General features: G+C 45.2%; 3 protein-coding genes across 3 annotated transcripts; all 3 read left to right on the top strand.

Annotated features, from left to right (window-relative positions):
- The first annotated feature begins 549 nt into the window (after positions 1 to 549).
- Positions 550 to 1,485, top strand: LOC120403453 (olfactory receptor-like protein OLF1). The gene has a single exon (XM_039534522.1). It carries the CDS (start codon positions 550 to 552, stop codon positions 1,483 to 1,485), a length of 936 nt encoding a protein of 311 aa, XP_039390456.1.
- A 5,838-nt stretch (positions 1,486 to 7,323) lies between these two features.
- Positions 7,324 to 8,157, top strand: LOC120403469 (olfactory receptor 1019-like). Its single transcript, XM_039534540.1, has one exon. The coding sequence runs from the start codon at positions 7,324 to 7,326 to the stop codon at positions 8,155 to 8,157; it is 834 nt and encodes a 277-aa protein (XP_039390474.1).
- A 6,581-nt stretch (positions 8,158 to 14,738) lies between these two features.
- LOC120403419 (olfactory receptor-like protein OLF1) lies at positions 14,739 to 15,677 on the top strand. Its single transcript, XM_039534487.1, has one exon. The coding sequence runs from the start codon at positions 14,739 to 14,741 to the stop codon at positions 15,675 to 15,677; it is 939 nt and encodes a 312-aa protein (XP_039390421.1).
- The last annotated feature ends 260 nt before the right edge of the window (positions 15,678 to 15,937 follow it).

Below are 15,937 nucleotides of genomic sequence, written 5' to 3'. Positions count from 1 at the left end.
AGGAGTGACCTCCTTGGTTGGAAAAAATAGGCAATTACATAGTCACCAAAGCCAGTGCTTTCCATTGTATCTCTGGATTTTCATACAGGCTAAAGTAAAGGCCCAAAAGCTTAATTAGCACAGTAAGCAACTTTACCCCAACCCGACATGCCAAGCCACAGAGCTCCCCTTGCCCAAAGAGGATGTAAAGATTGACAGTCCTCTACTCTCACCCCTTCTTTTGCTAAGGAATAATCTCTTCAAACTGTCTCACAGCAGAGTCACAAGTCACTGTTTTCTGTTTGGATTAGTGAACACGACTGTGTGTGGGGCATGATTAACCTCCGAGTCATTGTATTTGCACAGTGTGTGCATCTTATCAAACACCTGGAATGACCAGCTGTGAACATCTGGCTCTGTGGACTAAGCCCTTCCCTGAGCGGGTACTGATGTCCATTAAAAAACTGATCTCCATTTATCTTCACTTACTTCATTACAGAGAAGGGACAGGTTTCCCGCACCATCCACCTGCCCACATCTCTGTAGCTGCCTGATCTCTGTTCAGAGGAGATGGAAAAGGGAAATCACTCGGAGGTGACTGAGTTCATTCTCTCAGGACTGACAGATCGTCCGGAGCTGCAGATTCCCCTGTTTGTGGTGTTCCTAATGATTTATGGTATCACCCTGGTGGGGAACGGGGGGATGATCTTGTCAATCATGATTGATCCCCGACTCCACACCCCCATGTACTTTTTCCTCAGTAATTTGTCTTTCTGTGACCTCTGCTTATCCTCGATAATTTCCCCTAAGATGCTGCTGAATTTCTTAGCCGAGAGGAAAAGCATTTCTTACACTGCCTGCGCTGTGCAAATGGTTCTCTCTGTTTTTACACATGTTGAGTGCTTCTTGCTGGCTGTGATGGCATATGACCGTTATGTTGCCATCTGTAACCCGCTGCTCTATACAGTCACCATGACCAGGCAGCGTTGTCAATGGATTGTGGCTGGGGTGTACGCTGTGGGGTTTGTGGATTCAATGATATGCATGTGTTTTACATTTCAGCTGTCATTCTGCAGCTCCAACATCATCAATCATTTCTTCTGTGACATCCCCCCATTGTTGGCGCTCTCCTGTTCTGAGACCCGCATCAATGAGATTCTGATGTTTACTTTCACTTGCTGCATTACAGTGATCATCTTTGTCACTGTCCTCCTCTCCTATGTCTATATCATCTCCACCATCCTGCATATCCGCTCTGCCGAGGGCCGGCGCAAAGCCTTCTCCACCTGCTCTTTCCACTTGACTGTGGTGGTCCTGTTTTATGGCACCCTCTTGTTCGTGTATTTATGTCCTACCTTCAGCTATTGCATGGACACAGGTAAAGTGGCCTCAGTGTTTTACACGCTGGTGATCCCCATGTTGAACCCCCTCATCTACAGCCTGAGGAACAAGGAGGTGAAGGACGCCCTGAGGAGAGCAATGAATAAACTCCTAACCAATTCCTGAATCTGTTTAACTCTGTACTGGTTTAGTGATGTGGAATGGAAATAGGTGAATTCAATTCCCATCCAATTGCAATGTAATTTCAGAGAGCCCGTGGTAGTATTGTTCATTATTCTATTGTTATTATTATTAAATTGCTTGTATTCCAACAAGATCTGCAGGGCCCAACTGAGATCACTGAACAAAAACAGGAAGCATCACAGGAAATGCAGGAAATCCAACTGCATAGTGTGCCGGATTCAGTCACCGTGAGCCTCATTGGGACTGTTATCTTTTCTGCTGAAATTACGTCTGAGTCCGTTTTCCCTGCCGGCCTGGGCCTCCAGAACCCTGCCTTGTTGAGCCAGACATGGTACCCTGCTGCAACACTGACCCAGGGCCTGGGCCATGGCCTGAAAGCTGCAGATCTAGACTGAAATGAGCTCAGCAGGTTACCTGTCTCCAGCACACAGACAGCCAGCTCCCAATGGGATCCAAACGCCAAATAAATCTGTTTTACTCTGTATAAAGCTTATACAGTGTAACATGATAAATGCTTGCCCTCTATAACCCTGCAACAGAGCTATGCACAGCTGTTTGCCCCCCGGGTAACAATTACTTACACTGAGTTTATAAATAAACAAAAGTGATTTTATTAAGTAGGAAAAGTAGGATTTAAATGGTTTTTAGTAATAACAGACAGAACAGAGTAAGTTACAAAGTGAAACAAAACAAAACACAGAAGGCTAAGCTTAATACACTCAGAAATCAGTTACAGATGTTAACTTCTCACCCAAGTTGTTACTTCAGGTAAAATCTTTCTCAGGTCAGAGGCCTTTTCTGACCTGGGTCCAGCCTGTGCTCACCCATCCTTTGTGAGGAGGGGAGGCTGTCTCTTAAGCCAGCGGAAAAAACTCATTGTTTGCCGTCCCCCACTTGATATAGAACTTCCCCAAGGTGGGAAACCTTTGTTTGGAATTGCACCCCCCTCTGGAAAAGTACCAGCTTCAAGATGGATTTCAGTGTCTGGTGACATGGTCACATGTCACTGTAAGACCCCAGTGTCCATTCTTCCTGGGTTGGCCCACGCACACACTGGAAGGCTTGCAGGTAAACAGAGCCATTCCCAGATCAGTGATTCTGAAGCACCCTTAATGGCCTTCACTTAATATGTCTACATCAGTGATACAAGTTTATATCTTATTCTCCTAACTCCAGACATAGAAATAATCCATGTAAACAAATGGGATGAACACACTTGGTAGATTATGATCTTTATAATAATATGTTACATGGGGCACTTAGCATAAAGCATATTCCAGTTATGTCATATTCTGAAGCATATTTTCATAAAGCATTTGAGTGCAGTGTCACACGTGGCTTTGCCCAGCGCTGGAGAGAAGGGGGAATTGAACCTGGATCTCCCACCTCACAGGTGAGCACCCCAACTATTGGGCTAAAAATTACAAAGGGAAGGACCGGCACCTGAATCCTCCCCCCACTCCACGCATTGTTTTGGGACAAAGCTATTAGGAGTATTTGTAACACATTTAAGAATAGTTTCAGGTCAATCCAAACGATATTATTTTTGACAATAAATTATTAGTCCCGAAGAAATTCACCAATTTCTAGACACCTTTTTGTCCCAACTCTGGGAAATTACTTAACGAGACATTTGGAGAGGTGACCAACAAATAAAGTGGAACACATTCACCTCAGTTTTGTATCATATTAAAATCACCTCACGTGAGAGACAGCTATCCAGGCCAGCTGATTCTCTGTCCCTCTGTGTTCCATTTCCACAAGGAGAGACACAGCTACAACATTAATTGCATGTGCTGTGCTCACCCATTGTCCTGGGAGCAAAGATCCTCTGCAGAGTAAATCTCAAACTCATCAAAGCTAAATGTAACCTCTGCCACCCAAGGAAGCAGCTCCAGAGGTATTAAGGGTAACGTTGGTGTGGTTAGCAAACAGGGAAAGATTCGACTCTAAGTCTGATTTTAGGGTTCTGAGCAGGTACTGCTTCCGTCCTTCTCAACTCACTGTAAGTGAAGGGAGGGAAAACAAAGAGGTGCCACTAAGTCATGGGCAAACAAGTCAGTTTCAGAGCACTTCAGCCTTTAATTGAAATGACAATGAGCTGTTCATGGGAGGGGAAGGAAGGAATTATCCTGAGAGGAGAAATTTCAAATTTTCTGAACCTATTTACCTTTCAAAAGAAGGAAAGAGCTTTACCAAGGGAGGGAGAAGAGTGACTGGAAAAGGAGAGAAAAATAGCTTTAATAGGAAGGGAGAAAACTCTCCCATTGATTCAGGGAATGTCTAAGCTGAAGCCATTACATTGACTCAGCTATGGCATGCAGCAGTGCCATAGTGTAGATGCTTTTCACATTGCCGGAATGGGTTTTTCCATTGAGGAAATTAATCCACATCTTCGAGAGGCATTAGCTAGGTCAATGGAAGAATTACACTGAGGGTCAGTACAAGCTAACTGCCTCAAACATGGTATGAAAAGTTTCTCAGTCCTGTGCCACAGAGCTCGGTTGATCTAATTTTTAAGCATAAAGCAGACGTAAGAGAAGCTACCGATAGAAAAGCCCAGTTGGGTAATCTAGTCCTATCTGCCTGCCAAGGCAGCAGAATCCCCTTCGGTTCTTTTTGTTCAGGCTACTTGGAAATATTCCAGCTGTCCCAGCTTCCCAGGAGAGATGATTCTGCATTCTGACCAAGCTCAGTGTCCAGCTGTGTGTGTGTAGTGGGGACTCTGTGTGTGTGTGTGTTTGGTGTGCAGTGGGCACTGTGTATTGTGTGTGTGTGTAGTGGGCACTGTGTATTGTGTGTGTGTGTGTGTGTGTGTTTGGTGTGCCGTGGGCACTATGTGTGTGATGGGGGATACAGTGGAGCTGAATGTGAAGTATAGGGAGGTGTGTGTCCCTTGCTCTGCCCAGTCCTCAGGCTGGTGTTCCCCCAGTGAAAGGCTCTTTGTGAGATCATAGGACTAGGAGGGACCTCAAGAGGTCATCTATTCCAGTCCCCTGCACTCATGGCAGGACCAAATATTAACTAGATCATCCCCGACAGGTGTTTGTCTAGTCTGCTCTTAAAAATCTCCAGTGGTGGAGATTCCACAACCTTCCTGGGCAAGTTATTCCAGTGCTTAGCCACTCTCACTGTTGGGATGTTTTTTCCTAATGTCCAGCCTAAACTGCCCTTGCTGAAATTGAAGTCCATCGGTTCTTGTCTTAACCTTCCCCCTCTCACCCATTGCTTTGCAATTTTATTGCTAAACTCTGTTTCACGGACTATAAATTACGGGAAATAAATAAAATTACCAAAAGAATCAGGAGGAAGCTGGCATGCTTGGAGATATTTTGTAACAGCATCTGCAGAGATCTTCAGTTTTAACCACCAGTTTGGGGAATATCTTCCTTTTTGCAGCCTGCCCTTGTTACACCCCAAGGCCCCCTTTCTTAGGGAGTCCCTTGGGAAGGCAGATTAGCATTGTGTATTGCTAATGCTGTTGCTAGCATTGCAAACCTGTTTGGGGAGTGTTAAAGGTGTGTGAGTGGGGAGTGAAAGTTTTTTTGCAGGTACAAAAGGCCAAGTGGGGCGGGAGGGGAGCAAAGAATGGGTTAATTTAACACTGCAGCTAGGAAGCTTAGTTTATAAATAAAAAGCTATCTTTAGCCCGAGACCAGCTGCTATCTGCCAAGACAGAAAGGGGGAAGTTTAATCCCCACCCCAACCAGCGGTAAAAAAAATTGTTAAACAAAATGCAGGGGCCGGGGGGAAAAAATGGCAAAGGTCAGCCAGGAACAAACAAAGAACTGTTTTACAGCCCTGAAACTGGTTGTTTGGGGAAAGCTTAAAATAAACCATGGAAGACCAGTATAATCTGACAGAAAGGGCACCAGGAGCAGAAGTTCCCGAACAGAGCACCCCACCCCAACCCTGAGGAGCCAGAACTTAAAACCCTTCTGAAAGCTGAAGCAATTTGGAGAGTCCAGTGGATTTTTGAATGGCCTGGGCCCAGGACAGCACTACGGTTCACCTTTCCCCCCACCCTTCTCACTTTACACCCAGACTTGGCCAGTCTGGTTTGTGCATGTGTAAGTATGAAAGTGGGTTAGGGCTTGGGGCATTGACGTTTTCTTTCTTCCCCTGAGTAACGTGAAAGCGTTCCCAGCACTCTCTGCTGTTGTTTTATTATTTTATCAATAAAGATTTAAAATTTAGACCCTTGGTGTGCCTCGTCATCTCCTCCCCTCCAAAAAATCCTGTGGCCCAGCCTGATCAACTGTGGCCCCAGGCAGATTGGTAACAAAAATCTGTCACATCCTGACTTTGGCATTTTCACTGAGGACTGCCCCAGGCACCTCCAGGTCACAGGAGGCAGAGAAGCCAGGAGGAGGAGTTATATGCATGACTCCTAGAAGAAGTAGGGGCATAGTGTTTCCTGGGCACTGACCTGGAGTGACAGACTTGGGAGTTTTTGAATACAGAGATTTCTGGCTGTTGGCTGTTTCTACTGGTGTTCAAGGAACGAAGACTTTGCGTACATTCTTTGTAACCCCTCCCTCAAGGATTATACCAAAGAATAGACTTTATAAGCTTCCCATCAAAATACCAAACTCCCCTCCTCTCTAACCCATGGCTGTTTTACTCTGGTGATGTTCCAGGGCAGTTCAGCAAGAGGAGAGACCATCATGCATCATGGGGGATGTGGTCCAGCCTGGGAGCCTGGCCCACAGAAGAGATTGGTGCTGTGTGGTATCTGATGCACCCCTGTGGTATTTCGAAGCAAAAAGGTTTCAGTCTCCACAAACAACACCCGTTTGTGGATCAGCTCTACACAGTACACAGCTTGCACTGAAAACAGGAAGATGAAATAAACCCCTAACCTCATACTCTGTAACTCTGGTAGAAATTGCATCATTTAACAACACAGTAGGAAAGAGTGGGCCAAATTAATCCCCAGGGCATGAATTAAACCGAAGGTGTCTTTGGTTCACTGAATGCATTAATTAGGTGTTATGGCTCTCTGAGCTCAGGTATTCCCAGTTGCTCCAGGAATCATGTCCCACAGATCACACATCTTAGTATAAAACTTCCCAAATGCTCCAAACTGGCAGTTTCTGTCACTGGGGAAACGCAAACACATCTCTCTCTTCTCAGCAGGTACGTGCTATTATCCTGAATTACAGTCACACACACACATACATACATCATGGTGATCAGCAGGTATTAAATTCAAGACCTCCAGCACTGAAAGCCTCAGCCTCAACTCCTACCCCTTCAGCTAAAGGAACGACCTCCTTGCTTGGAAAAAATTGGCAATTACATAGTCACTGAAGCCAGTGCTTTCCATTTTCTCTCTGGGTTTTCATACAGACTAAAGTAAATGCCAGACAGCTTAATTAGCAGAGTAAGCCTCTTTACCACAAAGCAACATGCCAAACCACAGAGCTCACCTTGCCCAAAGAGAGCAGAAAGATTGACACTCCTTTACTCTCACCCCTTCTTTAGCTAAGGAATAATATCTTCAGATTGATTCTCTCACAGCAGATTCACAAATCACTGTTTTCTGTTCGGATTAGTGAATACGACTGTTTGTGTGTGGGGCATGATTAACCTCCGTGTCATTGTATTTGCACAGTGTGTGCATGTTATCAAACACCTGGAATGACCAGCTGTGAACATCTGGCTCTGTGGATTAAGCCCTTCCCTGAGTGAGTACTGATGTCCATTAAGAAACTGATCTCCATTATCTTCACTTACTTCATTACAGAGAAGGGACACGTTTCCCGCACCATCCACCTGCCCACATCTCTGCAGCTGCCTGATCTCTGTTCAGGGGAGATGGAAAAGGGAAATCACTCGGAGGCAACCGAGTTCATTCTCTCAGGACGGACAGATCGTCCAGAGCTGCAGGTTCCCCTCTTTTTGGTGTTCCTTCTGATTTATGGTATCACCCTGATGGGGAATGGGGTGATGATCTTGTTAATCACGATTGACCCTCGACTCCACACCCCCATGTATTTTTTCCTCAGTAGTTTGTCTTTCTGTGACCTCTCCTATTCCACGATAATTTCCCCTAAGATGCTGCTGAATTTCTTAGCCGAGAGGAAAAGCATTTCTTACACTGCCTGTGCTGTGCAACTGTATCTCTCTGTTGTTTTTGCAGATGTTGAGTGCTTCTTGCTGGCTGTGATGGCATATGACCATTATGTGGCCATCTGTTACCCACTGCTCTACACTGTGACCATGTCCAAGCAGCTTTGTAAGCAGCTGGTTGCTGGGGTGTACGCTGTGGGGTTGGTGGATTCAATGATACAAACATGTTTTTCATTTCGGCTGTCATTCTGCAGCTCCAACATCATCAATCATTTCTTTTGTGACATTCCCCCACTGCTGGCTCTCTCCTGTTCTGACACCCGCATCAATGAGATTCTGATGTTTGCTTTCATGTGCTGCACTGGAGTGAGCAGCCTTGTAACTGTCCTTTTCTCCTATGTCTATATTGCCTGCACCATCCTGCAGATCCGCTCCGCTGAGGGCCGGCGCAAAGCCTTCTCCACCTGCACTTTCCACTTGACCGCGGTGGTCCTGTTTTTTTCCACTCTCCTCTTCATGTATTTACGTCCCACTTTAAGCTATTCCATGGATACAGACAGAGTAGCCTCAGTGTTTTAAAAACTGGTGATCCCCATGTTGAACCCCCTCATCTACAGCCTGAGGAACACGGAGGTGAAGGATGCCCTGAGGAGAGCAATGAATAAATTCCTAGCCAATTCCTGAATCTGTTTAACTCTGTACTGGTTTAGTGATGGGAAGTGGAAACAGGTGAATTCAATTCCCAGCCCATTGCAAGGTAATATCGCAAAGCCCGTGATAGTATTGTTCATTATTGTATTGTTCTTATTATTAACTTCTTTGTATTGCAACATAGCCTGCAGGCCCTAACTAAGATCGGGGCTTTATTAGGGTATTACCCCAGCAAAATTCCAGGAGGTGCCTGTTTCACATGTGTGAATATCTGTGATGTGCTTTGAAAGCATAGAGCTATTTGTATTGGGAAACAAAAGGGGGGCATCACATCTATCTCCCTCTGCTTTGTAGTGAGTTTGGTTTTGTTATGCAGTTGCAAGTATGAAGTTTATTATTTCTATGGCTGAACCAAAGGGGGTTTTGCACACCCTCCTGATACTCCACAGCCCTTCATGTCCTCTGTGGAGTTGCTGTTGAGATTGTCACCTACTTTGTATCCGTGCATGTGGTGGAGAAAAGTGATTTCCATCACAATGGCCTTTATTTTAAGTTAAGCGACCAACAAAACAAATAAGAACAAGGGTAACATTTCCAAAAGAGAGCATGGTGTGTGTGCATCCTCTGTGAGAATCTGCACTGAACTGAATACAAAACAATATGGAAAGGGTGAGTTTTCTCTACCATATAAATTAAAGAGTAAGAAAAAGTCATATCAGATACTGGATGTATGTACCACATCAGCAGGTTAGCTGTGAGTTCTTACTCTTAGTTCAGTTGCAAAGTATTATGGACTCTGAAGAATAGGGATTCTGGGAATTGTACAGCTCTGGTTACTGTGCATGAGAAATGGATAGAGCTGGGCCAATAGCTGATTTTTTAGTTCATGGGTGGTTACAAAAAATTGAAAAATTCAATTCAACCTGAAACAAATCTGAGAATTCCCTAAATGTTTGGCAAATATAAAACATTGACAAAAATATCCTTTGGGATCAAAGGAAATATTCAGCATGACCAGAAATGTAACATTTCCTTTCCTTTCTGGATACTTTTCAATGTAAAAACAAAGATAATGTAGGGCCAGACTGACAAAATGGATGGAAGAGGCGGTAATGGCTCTGCATCCCTTGTAGACTTTATCCCAGTGATTAGACCATGGGATGTGGGAGATTCCCCCGTCTGTCTGATGGGGAGAAGCCATTTGAAAGTGAGTCTCCCACATTGCCGGTCAGTGCCCTGGCGACTCGGTTCTATGCTGTCCTGCATCATTCTCAGGACTGGTCTACTCTACTGGTGTAAATTGCCTCAGTTACGCTACTTCAAGTTGACTAAGTTAGTCTGACTTACAGCGGTGTCCACACCGTGCTATGTCACCAGGAGAGTTACGTAACTGAAGTTGTGTAACATACATCAGCCGACAGTGTTAGTGTAGCTCAGCCCTGAGAAAGGTCCATGATGGAACACAGTGTCTGAAGGAGCTGGAGTACAGACTTCAACAGGTGAGAACTCTCCCATTGATTTATCATGTCTTCCCCAGACCTACTCGATCAACACCATTTCTTCTATCGTTGTAGTCCCGATTTAGCCAGTAGTGTAGATATGGCCTCATTCTCTCCCATTGAAGCTGTTGCATCGTGGATAAAACACAGGAAGAATCACAGGGCCAGAAAGAGAGAATGACTCTATAGACTGTTAGTTTGGAGCACTAAGATGCTCAATTTCATGTCTCTGTTCCAATGGTTATTTAATTTATTATCCAACGTAGAAAAACTTTGAAAGGAGAGATCAAGAGCAACCCAGATTGGAATAGCACATCACTCAGTGGCTGGGATGCTTTCTGTAAATACAGGAAACCCAAGTGCACATCTTTGCCCAGCACTGGACAGAAGGGGAAATTGAACCAGGATCTCCCAACTCATAGGTGAACACCCTAACCATTGAGCAAAAAATTACAAAGAGAGGGAGCATTACCACCTCCTACCAGTGGCTACCTTGCGACCCGCACCTACATCCTCTTCCCCCACACACATTGTTTTGGGAAAAGGCTATTAGAAGACTTTGTAACACATTGTGAAGAGTTTCAGGTCAACCCCAACTGCATTGTTTTTCACAATAAATTATTCGTCCTGAAGAAATTCACCCATTTCTAGACACTTTCATGTCCCAATGCTGGGAAATTAAACAGACTTTTGGAGAGGTGACCAACACATGAAATGGAATAGATTCACCTCAGTTTTGTATCATATTCAAAAGACCTCAAGGGCGAGACAGCGATCCAGACCAGTTGGTGCTCTGGCCCTCTGTGTTCCATTTCCACAAGGAAAGACATGGTCACAACATTAATTGCATGTGCTGTGCACACCTGTTGTCCTGGGAGAAAAGATGCTCCAGGGAACAAATCTCAAAGTCATTCCAGGAAGCAGCTCCAGAGGTATTAAGGGTAATTTGGTTGTGGTTAGCAAACAGGGCAAGATTCAACTCTTAGTCTGATTTTAGGGTTCTGAGCAGGTACTGCTTCCATCCGCAACTCATTGTAAGTGAAGGGAGGAAAAACAAAGAGGTACCACCAAGTCGTGTCCGTGCATGTGGTGGGGGGTACAATAGAGCTGGATGTCAAGTGTAGGCAGGTGCGTGTCCCTTCCCCTTCCCACTGCTCAGGCTGGCATCCCCCCTCCTCTCAGTGCACGACTCCTTCTGAGACCATAGAATCATAGGACTGGAGGGGACCTTAAGAGGTCGTCTAGTCCAGTCCCCTGCACTCATGGCAGGACTAAGTATTACCTAGACGATCCCTGACAGGTGTTTGTCTAACCTGCTGTTAAAAATCTCCAACAGTGGAGATTCCACAACCTTCCTGGGCAAGTTATTCCAGTGCTTAACCACCCTGACTCTTGGGATGTTTTTCCTATTGTCCAACCTAAACTGCCCTTGCTACAATTGAAGTCCATTGGTTCTTGTCCTATCCTTCCCCCGCCCCCCATTGTTTTGCAATTTTACTCTGTAGCGGGGTGGTCCCCTGCTCCTGCCCTTCAGGGCTTAAAACAGCCCAGGAGAGGGCTGTGGCTGGGGCAAGAAGCCTGGGCTGATTGAGAGAAAGCAGGCCCAGCTGTGGCCAGGTCCCAATCAGGCCCAGCTGGCCCCTGGTAAGAGGCAATGAGCCAGGAGCCCAAACGGTCTCTCTCTGGCTGTAGAGGGAGAAGGGCCTGGCTGCAGGGAGCTAGACAAGGTACCTCAAGTAGAGCAGGGCTGGGGAAAGGCAGAGGAGCTGGGGATCTCCTGCCTCGAAAGCCCCAGGCTGCCGCCTAGCATTAGGCCAAGAGGTACTGGGGGTTGCAGAGGGCAGCCCAGGGGTAGGCAAAGACAGCAGGTCCAAACTCCTTTGCCTGTGATGAGTGGCTGATACTGCAGTCTGCCCCAGTGAACAGGGGCTAGATGGAGAATGGGCAGTAGCCAATACTGAGGCAAAGTGGGGATAGGTGGGTGGGGTTCCCCTGGGAGCGGGAGACCCAGTTAACAGAGGCACCAGGGTCCAGGGAGCGACTCGGGGCCAGAGGACAGGCGGATCACTGGCCTGCAGAGGGTGCTCCGGGCTGGAAATTGAGCTAATTCCCGAAGATGACCAGCAAGAGGCGCCGCAGGGGTGAGTCGGCCCGTCTACATACTCCTAAACTTGGTTTCAAGGACTATAAGTTATGGGAAATAAATAAAATTAACAAAAGAATCGGGAGGAAGCTGTAACATACCAGGGTCCAACCCAGACTAAGCAACAGGTTTGTCACCTGCAACCTTGCAATGCCTTGCTGAAGTGGCTTCCAACTGGGCCACTCACAAACAAATCACATCCTGAGCATGTGTGTGTAACTGCAGCCTGGCCAGGAATAGTTGGGTTACACTCAGGCTCTCACCACCCTTGGTTATACTGCAGAGAGACCCTAACACGCTCCACAGTCTTCGATTTCCCTCCCGAATTTTACATCCTGTGCTGCCCAGTCCTCTCCTGGACAATACAAGTTACATTGTCCATTATTTCATTAATAGCACTAATATGTATGCAACTTAGTTTCTCAGACACTTTTACTTAAACACACTGGATTAGATACAACAATAAAACAAAGTTTATTGACTACAAAGATAATTTTAAGTGAGTACAAATAAGGAGGCATAGAAGTCAGACATAGTTACAAGAAAAATAAAGCTAGAATTCAACTTGTGCATTAGTTAGCAAATGATGTGAAATTCAAAGCAAAAGTTTCCTCACCATGTGCTTTCAACAGTCTTATTGACCAAAATTCTTAAGTAAGGACCCCTCCACGAGTCCAATGGCTGCTTCCTTTATCTCTTCAGATGCAGTGAATCAAGGGGGGGGAAGAGAGAGAGAGAGAGAATGAGAGTGGTGCCTTGGGATGTCTATACCCTCTTTTTAGAGTCCTATCCCCCCTTTGAGAAACATTTCCATCTGGTTACTGGAAGACAAAAACTCTATGTAGAAGGATGTTCCCTGCTGCTTTTCCTCACCTTTTTAGGGTACGTTTGTTTCCATTTCTGCTTAAAGACTATGGTTACTGTTTAGATACAAAATTAAGCAGAGCACACATTTCTTTGTTTAAAACAGACCAGTTTGCCAGCTTCGGTTTGGAACATGCATTAATAACACAATACAGTGTCATCTTATAACTTCACATACATTATAAAAAATGTATTAATATTTGCGGTGAGAGTATCAGTATTTCTAGTTGACTCATAGATTTACTGACCATCTTAAAGATGAGCTCCATGTGCGGATAATATGCCTGCAAGAGGGATAGTTTGTTAACGGCAGAAGTCCGTAGCATACTGTGCTCTCCTCCTGAGATCCTCTGGTTACCATGTGGTCTCCATCAGTCAAAAATAAGTGAATCTATCTTTCCGATTTTGGGGAGTAATCTAGCAAGGGAAGGACATAGGATACCATGGTGATTGGCATGCTATAAATAGCTAGATTATCTGGAGTACTCTTACATATCTTACAGGTTTTACTCCATCTACTGGGGCCGGGACAATGAGGTGATTCTGAAACCAGGAATGACTGAGAAGACATCAGTTACAGCTGCAAACAATTAGTACGTTTCTCCAATATCTAGCTTTCTGTTTCTTTGATTCCAAATTTATTGCTAAGGCTGGTTGAAAATTTTTCTTGAGAAGATTTTTGGTGTGAAATTGGATTTTCCATTCCACTATTTTTTTTCCATGAAATTCTCTTTTTCCTGGAAATTATAAGATTTCCAATAAAAAATACCAAACTCTCTTCCTCCCTAAATCATGGCTGTGGGATTCTGGAGAAGTTCCAGGGCAGTTCAGCAAGAGGAGAGACCAACATGCATCATGGGGGATGTAATCCAGCCGGGGAGCCTGGCTCATGGAAGAGATTGGTGGTGTGTGGTATCTGAGGCACCCCGTGGTATTTCCGAGTCGAAATATTATGTTTTTAGCAAAAAGGTTTCAGTCTCCACAAAAAAAAAATAACCCTCTGTGGATCAGCTGTACACAGTACCCAACTTGCACTAAAAACAACACGATGAAATATACCTCTAACCTCATACCCCTAACCTGGTAGAAATTGCATCATTTCATAACACAGTAAGAAAGAGTAGGTCAAATTAATCCCCAGGGCACCAATTAAACCAAGGTGGCCTTGGTTCACTGAAGACATTAATTAGGTGTGGTGTCTCTCTGAGCTCAGGTATTCCCGGTTGCTTCAGGAATCATGTCTCACAGATCACACATCTCAGTATAAAACATCCTGAATGCTCCAAACTGGCAGTTTCTATTGATGGGGAAACGCCAACACATCTCTCTCTCTCTTCTCAGCAGGTACGTGCGATTTAACTGAATTACAGTCACACACACACATGGACACCATGGGGATTAGCAGGTATTGACTTCAAGACCTCCAGCACTGAAAGCCTCAGTCCCAGCTCCTACCCCTTCACCTAAAGGAGCGACCTTCTTGGTTGGAAAAAAAAAAGGCAATTACATAGCCACTGAAGCCAGTGCTTTCCAGTGTATCTCTGGGTTTTCATATGGGCTAAAGTAAATGCCAAAAAACTTAATTAGCACATTAAGCAACTTTATCCCAAACCGACATGCCAAGCCACAGAGCTCCCCTTGCCCAAAGATAGTAGAAAGATTGACACTCCTTTACAAATAATCACACTGAAATAATCCCTCTTACAACAGAGTCACAAGTCACTGTTTGCTGCTTGGATTAGTGAACAGGAGTGTTCGTGTGGGGGGCATGATTAACCTGTGTGTCACTGTATTTATGCAGTGTGTACGTTATCAAACAACTGGAATGACAAACTGTGAACATCTGGCTCTGTGGACTAAGCCCTTCCCTGAGCAGATACTGATGTCCATTTAGAAACTGATCTCCATTTATCTTCATTTACTTCATTACAGAGAAGGGAAAGGTTTTCCGAACCATCCACCTGTCCATATCTCTGTAGCTGCCTGATCTGTGTTCAGAGGAGATGGAAAAGGGAAATCGCTCGGAGGTGACTGAGTTCATTCTCTCAGGACTGACAGATCATCCAGAACTGCAGGTTCCCCTGTTTGTGGTGTTCCTACTGATTTATGGTATCACCCTGGTGGGTAATGGGGGGATGATCTTGTTAATCACGATTGATCCCCGGCTCCAGACCCCCATGTATTTTTTCCTCAGTAATTTGTCTTTCTGTGACCTCTGCTTTTCCTCGATAATTTCCCCTAAAATGCTCCTGAATTTCTTAGCCGAGAGGAAAAACATTTCTTACTCTGCCTGCGCTGTGCAACTGTATCTCTGTATCATTTTTTCAGATGCTGAGAGCCTCTTGCTGGCTGTGATGGCGTATGACCGTTATGTGGCCATCTGTAACCCGCTGCTCTATACGGTCACCATGTCCAGGCAGCTTTGTAAAGAGTTGGTGGTTGGGGTGTTCGCTGTGGGGTTGGTGGATTCAGTGATAGAAACGTGTTTTACATTTCGGCTGTCATTCTGCAGCTCCAACATCATCAATCATTATGGCTGTGATATCCCCCCACTGCTGGCGCTCTCCTGCTCTGACACCCGCATCAATGAGATTGTGTTGTTTGCTTTCACATTCTGCATTACAGTGAGCAGCTTTGTGACTGTTCTCCTCTCCTATGTCTATATCATCTCCACCATCCTGCAGATCCGCTCTGCCGAGGGCCGGCGCAAAGCCTTCTCCACCTGCTCTTTCCACTTGACTGCTGTGGTCCTGTTTTATGGCACCCTCTTGTTCGTGTATTTACGTCCCCCCTCCAGCTATTCCATGGACACAGACAAAGTGGTCTCAGTGTTTTACACGGTGGTGATCCCCATGTTGAACCCCCTCATCTACAGCCTGAGGAACACAGAGGTGAAGGACGCCCTGAGGAGAGCAATGAACAAACTCCTAACCAATTCCTGAATCTCTTTAACTCTTTACTGGTTTAGTGATGTGGAGTGGAAACAGGTGAATTCAATTCCCATCCAATTGCAATGTAATTTCGCAGAGTCCGTAGGAGTGTTGTTCATTATTTTATTGTTATTATTATTCATTTGTTTGTATTCCAACAAAGTCTGCAGGCCCCAACTCAGATCAGTGGTCAAAACAGAGGAAGAATCACATGTTCAGAAAGAAAGAATTATTCTATAGGCTGGTGGATAGGGGCTTCCACTTAGAGGGTG

The sequence above is a fragment of the Mauremys reevesii genome, linkage group 4, assembly GCF_016161935.1.
Source record: "Mauremys reevesii isolate NIE-2019 linkage group 4, ASM1616193v1, whole genome shotgun sequence".
In the NCBI taxonomy this organism is placed as follows: Eukaryota; Metazoa; Chordata; order Testudines; family Geoemydidae; genus Mauremys; species Mauremys reevesii.
This window is presented reverse-complemented; position numbering and strand designations above follow the sequence as displayed.